Below are 18635 nucleotides of genomic sequence, written 5' to 3'. Positions count from 1 at the left end.
CTTCTCTTAGTCCCCCCCCCCCCGCTTGACAGTGTCCCCCTTTCTCCCATGCTCACCCCATCCCTCGATGGTCTCAATGCCCAACGTTTTCCGATCAAGCACGTTCCACGTTGGTCATATCAATGTCAAATCTCTTGTTCCTCATTTCACTCTTTTAAAAGATCTTCTCTCTTACCGACATTTTGATGTTCTCGCCGTTGGCGAGACATGGTTACATGACTCCGTCGACTCGTTTTCCATCTCCCTTCCCGGCTTCACACTCTTTCGTTCCGATCGCGCCGAGGGTCGCGGGGGCGACGTAGCGTTGTACATTGATGGCGCACTCTTGATCTCTCAGATTGATTTTGACGTTTCTCCGTCGGATGTACGGGTCGATCTCGAAGCTTTCGTGCAGCTAATGAGCAAGCGTATTGCGACGATTTGTGTTTATCGTCCGCCTCGTTCTAATGCTGCTGATTTCCGGTATATAGAGTTTTGTCTCTTGGCTGTCGCTTGCTCATCTGACGTCATTATCTGCATGGACGACCTAAACGTGAACCTCCTCAATCCGTCTGACCCCAACTCTCAGCATCTACACTTTCTATTATCCCATTTTTCGCTATCGCAGCTCATCCATGACCCTACCCGCGTTACTTCCAATACCTCATCCATTATTGACTTAATCATGATCTCGTCCTCTGTCCATGTCATCGAATCCAGCGTCTGCTTCGATATCCCTATCAGCGATCATTTTGTCGTCCATGCTGTGCTTCACCTTGATCGATCCCGTAAATGTTCACATATCTCTCTTTCGCGAAACTTGCGATCTATTGACTCATCTTGTCTTGACTTTGAGTTAGCTCGAGTCGATTGTTCCCCTCTTTATTGCGAGTCGCACGTTGATGAAAAGGTTACCTATTTTACATCTTCACTAACATCTGTTTTCGACCGCCTTGTCCCGCTAGCTTATAAACATCAGGCAAGACCGCCTGCACCTTGAAAATTGGAAAATGTATTTAAAAATTTATAATAAAAAATACTACTTACAGTTGTGACCTAGGGGGTAATCACTTAGGTCCAGTTTCACAACTCACGGTTAACTCTTAACCGAGGTTCAATTTGTTTCTCATCTCTTTCCAATTCTAGAATTGGAAAGAGACAATGAATAAATTGAACCTCACGCGCGCGCGGTTAAGAGTCCATGAGTTGTGGAACTGGGCCTTAATCGTGGGACAGAGTCTTCGAAATTATTATAAAATTCCGATGTACAATCCGATAATTACATTTGCAATACGAGAAATAATTGAGTAATATTAGATAAAATCATTTAATATTAGATAAAATGAATTAATTTATCAAATGACTTCATATATAATGAAGAAAGTTATTTGTCATCAGATGAAATCGTATGAAATCAAATGAAATTATGTAATCTATAGAATACTGTTTCAGTTAGTGGTTATCCCCTCGGTCGTGACACTAATGCCCGTATTCACAGTCAGGCCTTATATTTAAGGCTTCCTTAAATTTATCTTCAGATGTTCTACGAATTATTTCATTGGCTATTGAGCATATTATCTAAAGATAAATTTAAGGAAGCCTTACGTATCCCGGTAAACAATTTTTCAGGCATGAATATGTATAAATATGTATAATGTATAAACATATATAAACACGTATAAATATTCATAAACATGTATAATTATATATGAAATATGTCCATATATCCTTTTTTCTTTTGTAAAATTACTTTTTAATGTAATAGAAATAATAATAGTAATGTGAAAACATTAAAAATAATTAAAAGGATAATTTTTATACTATTTGTTTCAGAAAAAATCAAGTAATGCATAATTATGTATGAGCAATTTTTTTACATTTTTCCAAACTTGTTTTTTTCTAAACAATACAAAAATTAATTATCTTTTAATTATCTCTTATGGTTTCACATTACTATATATTATTATTTCTATTACACTAAAAAGTAATTTTACAAAAGAAAGAAGAATATATGAACATGTATGGACATATTTCATATATAATTATATGTTTATGAATATTTATGCATGTATGTATGTTTATACATATTCATGCACGAAAAATTTTTTACCGAGTACAAGGTCTGAGTATGAATACGGGTAAAATCATAAGATCTAACCTCGACATTATCTGGCTTTTCTTTATTTATTTGATTTATTCATATAGCAATTTAGTTTACAAAAAATATCATCTTAACTGATGGGATTGATTATTCGTCTACACATGTCTCGCTGATCGAAAGGATCAATCGCCCATACAAAATTCGAGAGTTCCGAATTCGTATCCCTTCCAAGGTGATATATTCGCAAGTTATTTACAGATGTTTAGGATTAGTTAATGAGCATTATTGTTAAATTAATAAGCAATTAATTTCATTCATTTAATTGTGAGATTATTATTTTAGTTTATGATTGTGTTTCAAATCCGACAAACCGAATCGGCGCACAGTCTAGAAATTAATAATCATTATTTGTATATTCACATATGAATATTATTATATAAGCCATGACTCGTTTCGATAGATGGTATTTTGCTCTTTTATTTAGGTTTTAACTTATTATTCATGAACGGAGGCGTTACGACCGCTTTTCGCGTCCTTTTCGCATCCTACGCTGGAATTTGCTTTTGCGCCCCATCACAAGGATTGCTAAATCTCTGAAGCACCAATCTCCTGCCAACGGCAATGAACCAACAACTAAAAAAAAAAAGCAATTTCTACCAGTTTGCATAACACAGGAATATGAATACAATAATTTCATATTTTCTTTTGTAATAATATATTTGACGCTTTTTTTTAATGCAACATACTATTATATTTTCTAGCTTTAGTAATTTTTGAAAAATTCTGATTACGTCTTCAATTGTTATGTAATTAAGACTGATTACGTAATTAAAACTGTTCGCCAATTCTTTTTTAATTGATATCATAGCTAAATCGCATGACCGCGTCTGCGTCATTGTATTTCTCAGAAAATTCTTTATTATTTTTACTTTTGAAAAAGATACCTCTGCAGTTACCACAGACATTGGCACAGTTAATAAGATCTGTAACGCTATTGCTAAATTTGAAGATTTCCAGAAAACCACTTTTAGCTTCTCATTTAAAATTCATTTAATTGATTTCATTCAATTCATTTAAGATATCAAGTAAGATAGAGCTTTATATTTATAAGAGCGCTGCCTATTAAAATTTTGCGCCTCTTCAAATTTTGCGCCCTATGCTGGAGCGTATCTGCTTAGTGCCTTGTAACGCCTCCGTTCATGAATGATCATGCAATGTTTTTCTACGAAAGTCATGGAATTTTTCTAATAGCTTCTCAAAGTAATACTAATTTACAGCAAATATTACTTTAAATCGGACTAGATGTTTTTATAGATTTTCCAATGCTGAAAACATGATATTTGCAAGCCAAAGTTTCAGTGTACATCAGATTTCTAATTATAAGTAAAATATATACAAAATTGATTAGACAATTGTACACAATTATATCATTAAGTTGTGTTTGAGATTACAAAAATTATTTGTTCGTCGTTATGTGAACTATGTATTAGAGCTCCTACAAACGAATGACTTTGTAGCGCCACAATCGAAACGCCGGTCGCCGACCCGTTCATAGTGTCCATACGCTGTACAGTTATATTCTGTAGCGCTAGAAAAAAGTGAACATATTCGCGACACTTTTCGAAACCGTAGCTCCGTAATAAACAGATCGGCGTTTTGACTTCTAATCAGAATAATTTTTTTTGCAAAAAAATGTTAAATAGTGCAAAATCTACTTTTTGCACAATAAATCTCAATTATTTCGGAAATCTGACGTGCTAGTGAAATTTAATTTATAGCATCGTTTTAGGCATCCAAAAATCTATATTTAATAAGAAAACAACTTATCTGGTTCAAAATTATAAAAAAAAACATTTTTTGTAAACTAGTGTAATTAATGTTTAAAACTTAAACTTCCTTTAGAGACTCATAGGACACCACGATTGAATTTAATAAAACAAGCTGTTACCCAAGTTACCTACACTGTACTATACAAGTCACATTTGCATACTTACTATATTTATTCATCTGATCTGAGCGACACAATAAAAAATTTAATCAGCTACTTATTTGACGCTTAAAAGCATGTTTTTCAATTAAAAATTTGGTTCATTATATTGTAAAACTTTCTAATCACGGTACTATCTATGAAAAAAATCATAACTTTTTTTTAAACAATTTTTTAAAACTTACTTAGGATTACTGAAGTAATACTATTGACATCTCTTGACTTGTTTTAAAGAAAAAGGATCAACCTATATGTAAAAAAATTGCACACTTTGAAATTGCACACCTTGGTTGCAATAAATTTGGTTATAATAAAATATAGTAATCTAAACTAAAGCTCTAAGGGTCGGTTTTACCAACGCTAGTTAACTGACCAATTGCATTTGCTGTTTAGTAAAATTGAATTATGGTTGACAGTTAATCCCGATTAGGGTTAATCGACGTTGGTGAAATCGGCTCTAGATATATCAAAGTAGCGCATTCCTTTTATCTAAACCGAAATGTCGATAATCTTCCTATTGAACCGCCATTTCGATTTAGTTGTCTGTAGTCCAATAAGCCTTTAGTATTATTGATATAGCTATAAGATATGGTTAGTAAATTCAAAATAAAGGACCTATAATATGCGCTACTTTGGTATATCTAAAGCTTTAATTTAAACTTTACAAAATATCAAACTTTTGGATAGTGAAGAATAACCACATATTATGTCGGAAAATCGTAGAATTAATGCTAATTATATACTTAGAGTCTTATTTAAATGTGATTCTAAATTTACAACTTTACTACGAATAAATGTTATAATAGTTTTATGTGTAATTAAAGTGTGCATAAATCACAATTTGTCACATTCAGAGAACTTTTATCGTTCTAAATTTTAGATTGAATATTCTTTCACATAAAAAAAGACACTGTTATAGGAATGCTTGAGACAAAGCTTTTTTATTGTCACATCCGAAATATCATTACAAAAGCATTACGTTTATGATTAATATCTAATTAAAAAATTATTACCTTGCTAAATTTGTTTCTAGTACAATTAACATGTGTCTAAAATGTTCCCGAGAAAAAATGTTATATAATGGACATATTATATATATGTATAATTATACTTATATAAAATATGTCAATTTTAATTATAATTATATGTATATAAAACATTTTTTCCCGGGTTCAGGAACACACACTTAACAAATTAATAATACAAACAAAGAGGACATTCTCCCACAAAATTCAAAGAATATGTACAAAATTCTATTTCAAGATTATGATGTGCGACTATTACGTAGATCAAACTAGTAGGAAGAACAATAGAATATTGCAGAATATATATAAATAGTAATGCGATTGGAGCTCAATGTTTAGAAACGATTTGGTGATTACGAAATACAACTAATTTTGATCATGAATTTGATTGAAAGAATGTCCAAATTCTCTTGATTAAGTAATTTTTAAATATGTTGAGCAATTTAAAAAAATTTTTATATACGTATGCAGAATAATGGCCTTAATTCACGTTTTGATGGATAGGTCGCGTCGTCAATATTGAATATTAACATTTAATAAGGTTTTATTTTTTGTTAATTTTTTGTTTACGCCTTCCTTATTTTGTAAATTTATCGTTTGACATGATCCATTTGTGTACGTATTATTACGTGTTGGTTGAAACGTGACTTTTCTTCTTCTTTTGAATGTTTATTTAAATAACACAATCAAAAATTTGATTAGATATGTGTAATTGTTCTCGATCTCGTCAAGACAAATCACTCTTCAATTTTTGTAATTTAATATGTTAAAGACCAAAGAAAATTACTAAAACGTTTAATTGATGTGAAGATTTCATGGTATTTTAATAAATTAGTTAATAAAATTTTTATATTATTATCTGCGCATTTAACCACGCGCTGTACTCTCATTCACTTGTTTGATTCTTGCTTCTAATGAAGACGCAAATATACATCGGTAAACACATTTATCGAATAAAATTGAATAAAAAATATCTACAAGAAAAAAAACATCAAATTAAAAATTTAAAAGCTCAATAAATATGTTCGAACTTTTGCATAAATGACATGTAAAATGTCGATTTCATAAAATCTAAATAAACTTAAGAAATAGAAAGAAAAATTAAAAATGTGAAGTACGAACGAGTAAATATGAACAAGTACGTCGAATGGCTGCAACGAATATATTGTCGATAAGGTAATGTTTATTATCGAGAGAATATTACACCGTTTGTTTTTTCTTTGGAATAATGTAAGAAAGTGCAGAATTTTAAGTGCATACAATAATTGATCACTAAATTACAATTGTACAATTTGTGTATATAAAAAAAATTGTACATATTTTTTACAATGATTATTTCGCCTATATAAGCGGAATAACTTATTTCATGAGCAACATTGTACGAGCATTAATTATACACTTTTCTTTATTCCGATGTATTCGTGAAGATACATATGTCATGCCGCTTTAATATAGCAATATAATCGATTTCATTAAAGAAGTATTACTTTTCAAGTTTGTAATAAAAAGGCATGAGAATATGATTTGTTTCTTATACAAAAAAAATTTTAATGCTTCATTAGTTCAACAATTTCGTTCCTATATGACTTATTCTAAAATGACAGAAATATTCAAGACATTTATTAAGTAAATACACATAAAATCGTTTACAATGTACGCTTTGTTTTGTTTCGAATACCATCATGCCCGAAATTAAACGGGAAACACTACGTGCGAGATTGTGATTAAACATTTATATGTATTTAGTATATATCAAAAATTGCTTAGTACAAGGTGTGAAATAACTTTCGACAATTTTATAATAGTACTGTTAGAAAACACGAACAGTGCTATTATAAAACATTTTAAGTTAAATTGTAATATAATTGTAAGTTTCAATAATTATAAGTATCTAATATACTATTGTAAAAATAACATTATCATTCTATGCGTATTACTGCACATAGAAGTTGGTAAAAAATATTATATATAAGCTATTTTCGAATTTCGAATTAGTTGCAAAACAAAAGGATATTTTGATCAAAAAATAAAAAATATGTTACATTGTCCTCTCTTTTAACAAAATGTTATTTTTAGCACTATTATGAAATTAAGATATAGCTTACAATTCGCATCTCTCTATTACTTCCTGATATTTTAACATCAAGAAAAAGTGTGACAATGATAAACAATATAAAATACTTTTGAGACAGATACAAATTAATTGCTTTTCTCCTGATATTTCCTGTTTATATTGAAACTTAAAAATGGTCTCTAAATCAAGATATATATAGGAAATAATAAACATTTATTTACATTGTAACCTCCGTTTTAATGTTATTCTTATTAGTTTTAGCTTTATGAACTAATTTTAACTCTTCAGAACTGTGTTAGTTACACACGTCTAATAAAAGACATAACGGCCTTCTACATTAAAGTTATAAATAAATTTGTTTAAAAATATTATGCCAAGATATTAATATATTTCCTTATAATTAACATATATAATTTTACCTAACTTTGTTAATGTCATTATTAAGAAGTTTTCTTATTGACAATAACGTAAATCATATTTTACACTATCCATAATTGTACATTTGTTTGATATTTTACTATAGACCAAAACTACGATATTTTCATAAATTATTATGTGTACCTAGTAACGGCAAAAAAAGTTCTTGTACCATGCATGTAAATCACACTGCAGCTCCCTATTAGAGCTATGCAAAGTATTTTTAGATGATAATACACTGCGTCAGTTTTATTATACACAATATATATATAGTTTTCTTGACTTTATAATAATTTTTGTTTTATAACTAATTATAATAGATTTACAATATAAATAAGGAAAATTGTCAAGTGCTTTGGCTCTTATTGTCTAATTTTCCTTATTTTTTAAGGATATTACACTAACACTGGGACAGAAGTGAAACATTGGACTATTGAATAGGTACATCTTCTTTCTTTATATTTGTTATTACGAAATTGTTTGTAATATGTTTATATTATTACCACTTTCTTCTTCTTCTTCTTCTTCTTCTTCTTCCTAAAAAATATAATAATTTATTACGTATTAAAATCCAATGTTATCTAAATAAATTCATATTATTTTTCTTTTTCTTATAATATAAATGTTATTTTAAAAAATAACTTTGTTAAAAAAGATTAAGTACTACTCACCTCATCAAACCCGAAACAGGTTTCCATTTCTTTTTGCAATTTAGGATCATGTTGTGAATTTTGTGCTGATGATTTTGATGGAGTAGAGGGTTCTATCTTTAGGTCATGCAACTCCATATCTTCTTCTACTTCATCAATTTCTTCTCCTGTTCCTGTTACTATGCTACTGTCTTGAGTTAAAGGATCTTGCATTACTAATTCTCCATCTTCACTTGCGACAACAGCCATCTAATTATCATCATAAATGATATTATAAGTATAATGATTTTAGATTATGCTTGATGTATTTAATTATATAATAATTATATAATAATTTGCTTCAAAAGAGATAAATAAATCCTTTAAAATATTTTGCTTAAGGAGCAAATACCTGATCAGTTCCTTGAGTATCCGCTAACTGAATTACTTCTAACACAACGTATTGCTGGCCATCACTACCTTGAACCGCCATCATGTCGTCCTCATCTTCCTCCTCTTCTTCATCTTCATAACCTTTAAGTTTAGAAGCTAAATCACCTGTTGTTACAATATAACACATGGATATTAGTCAATGACCCATATTTTAGATCATATCGTAAGTGTCCCTGTGAGGATGAACGATTTTATATGCTATAAAGTAATGCAAAGAATTCACATTTATGAATAACAACGCACGCAGAGTCTAAATTTGTTGCGATTTCTTTACAACTTCCTATAAAAATTTAAGGTCATAGTTTTGAAACTTACCTGTCATTACTTCAACACGTTGACCGTCAATGATTTGTATCTTCTTCTGTCTACCGATTTTCAAAGCTTGCTGTTTTTCTTGCAGAGACGATTCTGGATCGTGAACGGCCATATGACGAATAAGATTACCTTTATGTCTGCGTAATAGAAAATTTCATGTTAAAAAATTGTACTAATAATTAGTTTTATCGTGTCATTAATCCTTTCAGATAACATTTCAGATTGATTACGTATACATACCTAAATGCTCTTTCACATTCAGGACATTGATGCGTTTTTTCTTGTGGTGCTGGAGGAACATAGTTAGGATTATGATAGAGATTGCAATGCCGTTTGAGTAATTGTTTTTGTCTAAATGATTGAAAGCAGTGATCACACTGATATGGTTTCTGATCGGTATGAATAAGCATATGACTTTCCAAATGACGCGCCGATATAGATGCATATGGACAAAGGTCGCACTTGTAACACTTTTCTCCTTCGTGAGTTTTACTGTGCAACTTATAGCTATATCTAAAATATAATACATATATTAAAAATATAGTTCATTAAAGTGCGCATTATAATTTTTGTATTTAATACATATTTAACTACTTCAACATTGTAGTAATGTTTCTTAATATAATTTAAAAAATTGCTTATGTACCTGTCTGGGAATGTCTTTCCGCAACGTTTGCATTTTAATGGTTTATCTGAAGTATGCAACTTTTGCACATGAATTCTAAGATCTGTTTTTCTGCCACATGTAGCGGGACATAACTCGCATTGAAATACTGGTTTATCACCTACTGCAATACATATATGGTGGCGATGAGAAAATAAATTTATATAAATAATACATAATCTGTTCATACAGAATTAATGTCAGATATAAAACAAAATATACATATAATATATATCATACTAAATGAGACAAAAAAGTCTTTCAGACAAAAGTTGTAAGGTTTAAAATTATCTATTTACTGATCTTATCAGTTTAACCTTGGATGGCGTCGCCAAGGTTAAATCAAAGTTAAATCGACTCTTTTTTATAGAAACTTTCGTTTTTCATTGCTTATTCTTATAGCTTATCTCAAGAGCTTTTCAAAATACTATAACAAAATATTTTTCCATTAACTACTTTTATTCTCGCACTAAAAATGAAAATAATAAAAACAACCTCCAAACTCCTTAACATACGATGTTAATATCATGATTCTAAACAACATTTAAAAGATTTTAACCATCAATTGGACATTACAGACAATGCTAATGCCGGCGGTACTGTAACAGGGTTGCCACAGAAAATGAATTTTAAAATTCCCTGACTTTTCCAGGTTTTCCAGGTTAAAAAATGGAAAATTTTCCAATATAAAATATGTACAGTTTAATACATTTAGAATCAAGGATTGTAGGAAAGCTAGTCTATGTTATTAAAAATAATACAAAAAAGGCTTAGTAGCATAATAAAATTTTAGGTACAAATTCAAGCCAACAAAAAATAAATTAGTATTGGAAAAAAGAATGCAGTTATGAAAAAGGACAACCGAATAAAAATACTGAATAAAATATAAATTTTAATTATTTTATTAAAATCGTTTAAAGTGCGCGAGTTTTGAACGTATTTAACTATAAACGTCAGATATAATATTTAAAAAATTATAATAATTATTTGGAATAGGAGCAATTTAAGGAAATTGTGAGCAAATTAAAAAATTCCAGACTTTTTTACATTTTCCTCTGACATTTCTCAGTTTTCCATGATCAATTTCAATTTACCTGACTTTGTCTGGTTTCCAGATCTGTGGCAACCCTGTGTAACTTTCAAGCCTTATAACTCAAAAAGACTGCGTTCAGCAGAAAAAATAGTTTTCAACTGTTGTACAATTCTTTAATATAATTAGTTTATACATTTAGATTCAATTAAAAATTAAGGACAAAGTCAATTATATTAAAGAATTTTACAACAGTTGCAAAGCTGTTTTTTCTGCTGAATGCAGCAAAATTAGTTAATGGAAAAATATTTTGTCATAGTGTTTTGAAAAGCTCTCAAGATAAGATATAAGATTATGTAATGAAAACTGAGTTTCCATTTTTAAAAAATCGATTTAACCTTGATCTTGGCGACGCTACTTTAAACTGATAAGATCAATAAAAAGATCAACTTTTATCTGAAACACTTTTCTGTAAAACTTATATTTTCCAAGGTATTCAGGGGTTCTAGTACTTTTGCCTCACCCTGTGTAATAAAAGAAGCCAATAAGAGACTGGATATCCGAGTGTACAACAAATTATTTATTAAAATATTAACAATAATTTAAATGTTTTGACACCGTAATTTGGATCATCCTCAGTAATTACAGAATAAAGCAGAGAAATTACATGTGTTTCAAACATTGAAGGCAGTCACATAAAAACCTTCAACAATTTTTTAAAAAGTTTCTCTATTTGCATGTGTAATGGAACTGCATCAAATGGAGGTTGAATCCGTATTATCTTACAAAATACAATAAAAAATATATATTATATTTGTATAGTTTTTTCTGCCAAGTTTTAAAAGTATTATTAATACAATGCGCGAATGCTATAATTTTTGAATACAATGTTCGAATGTCGTACTTTTAATTTTTATATTACAGCTTTTAAAATAAAATTAATCTTTACGTCACCTAAATACGAAAAGCGCAAACTTTCGGTCGAAGTTAGATATTAAATTAATACATGTATACGTATTCTTTAAATGAATTTATCTTAGAATATAATTGTTACTATCAACTTTCAACACAATCAATCTAAAACATTCCCCCAAATTTAATCTTAAAATCTGTAAAGAAAAATTATTGCGAAAAATATTACCTCAGCTGAGGATTAAACCCGGATCTCTAGCATTCCGTGCGAAATAAATCTTTATGTTTAACGTATGCGAATTATATCATATTAAATTATGAATAACATTATTTTAAATTTCCTTATACTAAAGCCATTATTATTTTACTCAATTGATCTTAAAGACTTCCTGGAAGCAATATATATTTTTCTATATAAAACTTACCATTATGTATTAATTTATGTGCTTTCAAACTGTTGGATTGAGTAAATCTTGCTTGACAAAAATCACATTCATATGGTTTTTCTCCAGTGTGAATGCGAAGATGACGTTTTAGTTTAAATGTATCCGGACTTGCATATGTACAATGTGGACACTAAAAAAATTATTAAATATTATATTTAGTCATTGTGTTACAGAATCAATACAATATTCTTAAGAATAAAACATATTTTTTACATTAAATATCATAGATTATAATATTTTAAAATAAAAACTAGTCAAAAACACTATAAGGAAATACATAAATTATACATATTATTTCAAAAATTGCAATTCTAGGAAGAATAAACTTGATAGACTTTGTTTTTCTGTGTTTATGCAACTTATTCTTCATACATATATATCTACATATAGACTATGTTCCACATAGAACTTGCAAAACTCTTAGAATCATTTCAGCCTTATTGTTTATCAAATGTTAAACAAGAATAATACCAATATTAGCAGCAATAAATGGAACGCAGTCTATAGTGCATTTATAAAGAGTTTTTATATACATATTTTTCACATATATGACTACATTTACACGGCACGCTTAATTGGGTTTAATAACATCCATAGTTATCAAATTGACCGATCATAGCTGTTCCTCGGAAGAATGGAACGACTAAATGTAGTCTATGATCAATTATATTAAGAAAAAATGAAAATATATACCTGATAAGGTCGTTCGCCAGTATGGCATCTAATATGTCTTTTCAGTTTTGATAATTCGACAGATGCATAATCGCACTCATGACATTTATGTGGTTTTTCATGGGTGTGTCTGTAGCGAACATGTCTTACAAGTTCACCTGCAAGCATATGAAAATAGGAATTATATATTATACAACTTCTATTTTTGCAAGCATTTACATTTGATAAATCGAACATTCCTAATTTAAAAGCAAAATTTAGCAAAATCACTATTAATTTTTAAATAATTATATTTAATGTATAATAAACAATACTATTAATTAATTATATCTAAAACAAAATAAAATAATTTTGAAATTTATCAAATACATTATATATTTTTTCACATAATTCAATGTACGATATGTGAATAGAAAAAGTAATCAGGATCAAATTACATACCAGAAGTTGTAAATGCACTCTCGCAATATTTGCAATGATGAGGTTTGGTCCCAGTATGAGTGTTAACATGATTCTGAAGTGAAGCTAGCGTTTTAAATCCTCGCTCACAAACACTACATTTATGTGGCCTTTCTTCTGAGTGCGATTTCATATGTCGTGACAAAAGGTATCTGTTACATAAGTATACATAAAAAAAATTGTTTATTATTACTTATCTAATTTAGAATACCGTTTCTTTAGATGCAATAATAGACATGCAATAATAAACTCAAAAATAAATTAAATCATACAACGCTACGTTCGGAAACATTCGAGAGCTTCTATAAATTGTTTTATATCCTTGTTAATAAATATCCAAATGAACAAAAATAAAATGATACACGGAATCACTCGAATGGTATTTTCGAACGTGCCAGTATAAAAAACATTACAGAAAGATAATTGTGCAAGCTAAAAGTAATACCGTTTTGGGCTAGTATAGTTGCAATAGTTGCACATATGAGCTTGAGTTACGGTTTGAGATTTCTTTGGGAGGAACTTAATAATTTTAGTTTTGTCATCTTCTGCCTCAGATTCAACTGGAGCCTCATTGTCTTCATTGTCTTCAAAATCATATACAGTGAGATCTTGTTCACCTTCTGCTTCTTCTCCGTCAGCGGGTGCAGCAGCAGCAGCTGCTGCTGCTGCTACTGTCGTTGCATCATCTTCCGTAGATTTACTTTCTTTCTCTTCGGTTTCAGGTTGTTGAACTATCAAAACGTAACTAACTTCTCCAGGATTTGTATCGGATGGTACAATCGTGACAGTTTGATATGCATCGCCAGAGTTAATTACAACTTGATTGTTTTCACCGTTGACCTGTCCCTAACATTTATATTTGTGTGTAATTATAGCTGTGTTTTTGCGTTTTGTAAATTACAATCGTTGACAACAATTATAATTTTATCATTACTCACGTCTTCATCACCTTCAGCATTTTCAAGTTCCTCGATTTCTTGAAATTGTTCATCTTGAGTTGCATCACCTTCGTTTTGTACATCAGTCTCTTCTACTTCCTGTATTTGTACCTGTGTCATTACAGGCGGTTCGTCACTATTTGCCTGGTAATAATATTGACCAGACTGATCGACGAAGTATGTCCCACCCTCTTCTCCACCAGATAATCCTTCCACTTGTTGCACTGTATAATAAAAATATACAAAGAACATGTATACAGATATATAGATAAAACAAATCTTTCCAATGCTTTGTTTGTGAGCTAAACGATTTGATCTCTCCATTGTTTTATTGAGTAAGATAAAGAAAGTAAAAAAGAATAGTAGCAGCCAATTATTAAGCAGAGCCCTTTTTATTTTTTCTCTCTGTTTTACTCAATAAAATGACAGAGAGGTGAAAACATAGTTGAAATGCAAAGAGTTGGACAAAAGCCATATTTCTATACATATATGTACATATATATATATATATATATATATGTATATATATATACACACGTATATATTATATATACACACACGTGTATGTACATATATGTATACATATATGTATAATTATTACCGTTTTAATTTACCACCTCCAAAAATTTTTTTTTATTTTAGAAAAAATATTTTAAACCAAGTGGAATGGTTTCAAGGAAGATGTTTAGTCATATTGTTTTTCTTCTAAGTGGTAGCACCAAGAATAAATAAAGATTACCTCCACCATTTTTAATGAAATAATGATTTTTTTACATAGTGATTCCTCTTATTATAGTGCATATAAAGATATTAAAGTAGAAATATCAAAAAATCAATAGTTTATAAAATATTTTGTATTCTATTCTAGCACATGTTAACATAAAATATTAAATATTTCGTAAATTTTGGTTTTTTGTCTCTACTTAATACTTCTCTTAACACTCTTAATACTTCCATATGGAGAATAATTAAAGCAATCGTACTATTTAAAAACAAATCACATAATTTTATTTCAAAAAGTAGCGTTGACCATCATATCTCTTTTTGATTCATCCATTTAGAACAAAAACATGACCAAAATGCGTCAACCTTGAAATCGTTCCATTTTGTTTAAATCGTTTCTTCTAAAATCAAAATTTTTTGGGGATGATAAATTATATGTATATACATATATTTTAAAATCTTTAGTTCATGTTATATATACTATAGGTTCTCAATATTGGCAATGTATTTTGAAACAGACCTAAGAGATAGAATATTGAACAATACAATATAAATATGTATTTATAAAAAAAAACTGCTATGAGATACTAACATTGTACATGTTGCAACTGTTCGCCTTGTCCACCCTCAATCTCTTTATTAAATGTCTCCAAGTAAGTTTGTATCTCGGTGACAGATTCTTGTCCCTCTTCCAATTTTATAGTAGCTACGTTACTCATGATTGAAGCATACAGCTCAAACAATGGTAGCTATGTTCATCAGTCTGAAACATTATATCATTAATATATATACATTATTGATATAAGTCCAGATAACTTAGAAATATGTGTGTTGAGTTGTTACTACTACTGTAAATATAATCTCTCTAATATCAATAACACCTTTACATCAACAATTCTAAAAATAAGCATAAAGCCATGTTGAATATGCACTCTATACGAATTGTAAATTCACATTTTTCTCACAAATTTCTCTTCACACACGCCCTATTCTCGTTTATAAGGCAAAACGAGTAATGATTAGTCAAAAAATTTTTAGAACAAAGCAATAATAATTTCCTAATTAAATTTTACTACTTTTCATTAGTCACCGAAAGCCAACTTAAAAAGTCGCGAGTCTACATTGCGAGGAAGGGAAACACGAGCGAGAGAGATTAGAAAATAAACCTGACCGTCATTGAAACCGAAAACATCTTTGTAGGTCAGGATGCGGGCTGTCGTTCCTCTCGGAGCGTCGCCCGAGGATACGACGAGCGAGTAGCAATTTCGACGGCGGGCATCGCCGTGATGAAATTAAACAAGAGGAATCGATAATACGACGGGGAAGAGAAATATGTGGTGCGCCGAGGGGCCGGAGCTCGTTGAGCGAAGACGAACATCCCGGTTGTCGCGTCGCCCGCGACGACGGCGGGGCGCTCGCTTCTCGGCGTGTCTCGACGCGCGCGATAATCAAGGGGGCAACGTGCGCCGCGGCTGAAGCCGAGCGAGCGCGCCATGACGGGCAACGCCAGCGAGGCGAGGCGAGGCGAGAAAGGAACGGGTGAGCAACGCCGTGGTGACGCGGGCGGGTACCTGGGGGAACACCGTATTTCACGGACTCTCGTAAAACACACGGCGGGGGCCCCACGAGGTCGCGCATTCTGTCGGGGAGCTTTTAAGACAAACATGGGTGCTTTCGATTTCAGGACACAGGGGGCATTAACGACAAAAATTTCAGAAAATTATCACCGTCGGCGCTGTCATCAATATGGAGGACACCGTGCGACGATGCCGCCGTGCCGTTGCGCCGCGTGCCACCAGGAACCGAGGGGTCGCCCGGCACGTCCCGGGACCGTCCGCCAGCTCGAATATCGTGGAAACTCACCAAATGTCGCCGTAGAACACGATTGTCGACGCTATTCGGGCCGATGGGTCGATATAAGGCCACCAAATATACACGTAAACCCACGATCGTCGCGTGAGGGCGTTGTATAAGAGCAAATATGGCCGATCGAACTGCGACGGTTCAAATGCTGCGCTGTGCTGCGCGTTGGCAGCTGCGCACTAGGCCACGTCACGCGTCACGCTCGCGTGTTTATACGCCGACCAACGCCGATCGTGATTGTTCCTTTCTGACATCTAGAAATTCGAGAATCCGGAAGGTACGACCTACGACGTCGATCCTTCGTGAGGCTCGAATGAGGCTCTAGAATTCTTCAGTTGCAATTATTTCAAATCCATTTAAGCGAATTTCTACCATGCAATATCTACGTGCGAAAAAAAAATGATACGTTGCGCGTTGAACGCTAAGAATAGCCATGTTGCTGCGCTGCTCTTTGTATCGGGCACACAATCGTAAAGTTCTTTATGGTTAATATAATGTATTTTTTATATATTAATTTTGTAATATGTTTTTTTTTATATGAGAGTCGATTTAAATAAGGTTTCATCTTATCCAATTTTAATCGCACATTATTTATCATACATGCGAAACGCATTTACACGCGTTCCACGCACCTAAGCTGACATGGCAACCAATCAACTTTCCGCTTTTTCCGGAAAGGGCGATGTGTAAAAGGAGGCGATTGGCTATCGCGTCCACTTCTTATTGTGCAGGATTGATTGGTTGATTTTTCTATGCGTTCGCATATTTCGCATCGTGCAAGCCTGTCTGGACAGACCTTAAAAGCCATTTGACAAACGGAAATTGCGCGAAACTCGGATTACCATTAATTCGTATATGTACGTACGTAGTTATTTCCATTTCTACCAATGTAGATTAGCTGTAATCTAACTTTTTATCTTTTTCTAATTTTAAGAATTAAAAAAAGATGAAGAGTAAATTAAATCGATATTAAAATTAATCTACATTGTGAAAATGGATATTAATTGCCCGTTATTTTTTTTTCACAAGAAACTACTCATATTTCTAACTCTAATGTATCGTCGTGTCAAAAGATCATGCTTCGTGCACTCGATGCTAATTTGTTGCAATATACTGATCGAAATTACTACTACTGAATGAAATTATAAAAAGAAATGAAGCATATAGAAGCATAGAGTCGTTGCAGGTGTGAGTGATTAGTGAACTCTTCCACACAATTATATATTTTATGTATTTTCAAAATAATTTAATTATGGAATCATGTACAAGCCACATTAAAGCCATAACTAATACAACAGTATAAAGAAAATAAAATCATTAATGATAGAGAGATATATATATATACAAAAATTTGCGCGTATACATATGCTAATCTACATTCAAGTTTAATACAATAAGGATATTTCAGAATATGTATAAAAATAGCAGTTTTAATATAGTTTTACAATATACTGTACTTCCTCAAACCTTGTATTACAAAACACCACGTGGTAACTTATTAGATGACAATTACACATATGTATATATATATATAATGTATAAAAAATTAACGAGATATAAAATTAATTTAGAGAAATTACAAATAAACATTTATAGATCTTTTTTTGGAAGAACAGAGAAAACGTATAAAAACTTTAACATGTTAAATATTGTATAATATAAGATTTCTTATTTTTACATGATTGTAGATTCAATTTAAAGATTTTCTAAATATTTTTCTATAATATATCAAAGTTGTTAGTATTACAAACATGTGTTTTAAAGTATGTCTTAAGTATCACGAGGAATCCGGCAGGATTTTTGCTGATCGATCAAATTTTTAATATCCACTTGTAAAACATAACCCATGAATATTGCCATTAAAATCGTCAATGTTATCGAAACTAGAAGCATATATTTTACAATAACGATTTCACTGTATATGTTATTATTATGTTTTTCTAAATGG

General features: G+C 31.1%; 3 protein-coding genes across 7 annotated transcripts in view; 1 reads left to right on the top strand and 2 right to left on the bottom strand.

Moving 5' to 3' along the window:
• Positions 1-7605: 7605 nt before the first annotated feature.
• LOC108759788 (transcriptional repressor CTCFL) lies at positions 7606-16762 on the bottom strand. 5 transcript variants are annotated; one of them, XM_018505411.1, is made up of 13 exons: positions 16688-16762; positions 15417-15587; positions 14102-14325; positions 13609-14009; positions 13146-13315; positions 12726-12862; positions 12012-12162; positions 9627-9768; positions 9221-9493; positions 8981-9117; positions 8625-8770; positions 8255-8482; positions 7606-8120 (listed from the first exon to the last, which is right to left on the bottom strand). In XM_018505411.1, the coding sequence occupies exons 2-13, from the start codon at positions 15541-15543 to the stop codon at positions 8052-8054; spliced, it is 2205 nt and encodes a 734-aa protein (XP_018360913.1). In that variant the 5' UTR covers positions 15544-15587; positions 16688-16762; the 3' UTR covers positions 7606-8051. The 5 variants fall into 5 exon arrangements, with proteins under 5 accessions (XP_018360913.1, XP_018360915.1, XP_018360914.1 ...); XM_018505413.1 differs by lacking the exon at positions 16688-16762 and adding an exon at positions 16552-16590; XM_018505412.1 differs by lacking the exon at positions 16688-16762 and adding an exon at positions 16396-16488.
• Positions 16304-17143, top strand: LOC108759791 (uncharacterized). The gene is made up of 2 exons (XM_018505417.1): positions 16304-16363; positions 16541-17143. Exons 1-2 carry the CDS (start codon positions 16318-16320, stop codon positions 16795-16797), a joined length of 303 nt encoding a protein of 100 aa, XP_018360919.1. The 5' UTR covers positions 16304-16317; the 3' UTR covers positions 16798-17143.
• Positions 17144-18408: 1265 nt separating this feature from the next.
• Positions 18409-18635, bottom strand: part of LOC108759768 (motile sperm domain-containing protein 2) — a 2901-nt gene continuing 2674 nt past the window's right edge. Inside the window, exon 8 of the mRNA XM_018505382.1 lies at positions 18409-18631. Coding sequence (XP_018360884.1) covers positions 18458-18631 — 174 coding nt within the window. The 3' untranslated portion in view covers positions 18409-18457. The remainder of the gene's footprint in view (positions 18632-18635) is intronic.

The sequence above is a fragment of the Trachymyrmex cornetzi genome, unplaced genomic scaffold (genome assembly GCF_001594075.2).
Source record: "Trachymyrmex cornetzi isolate Tcor2-1 unplaced genomic scaffold, Tcor1.1 scaffold205, whole genome shotgun sequence".
Classification (NCBI taxonomy): domain Eukaryota; kingdom Metazoa; phylum Arthropoda; class Insecta; order Hymenoptera; family Formicidae; genus Trachymyrmex; species Trachymyrmex cornetzi.
This window is presented reverse-complemented; position numbering and strand designations above follow the sequence as displayed.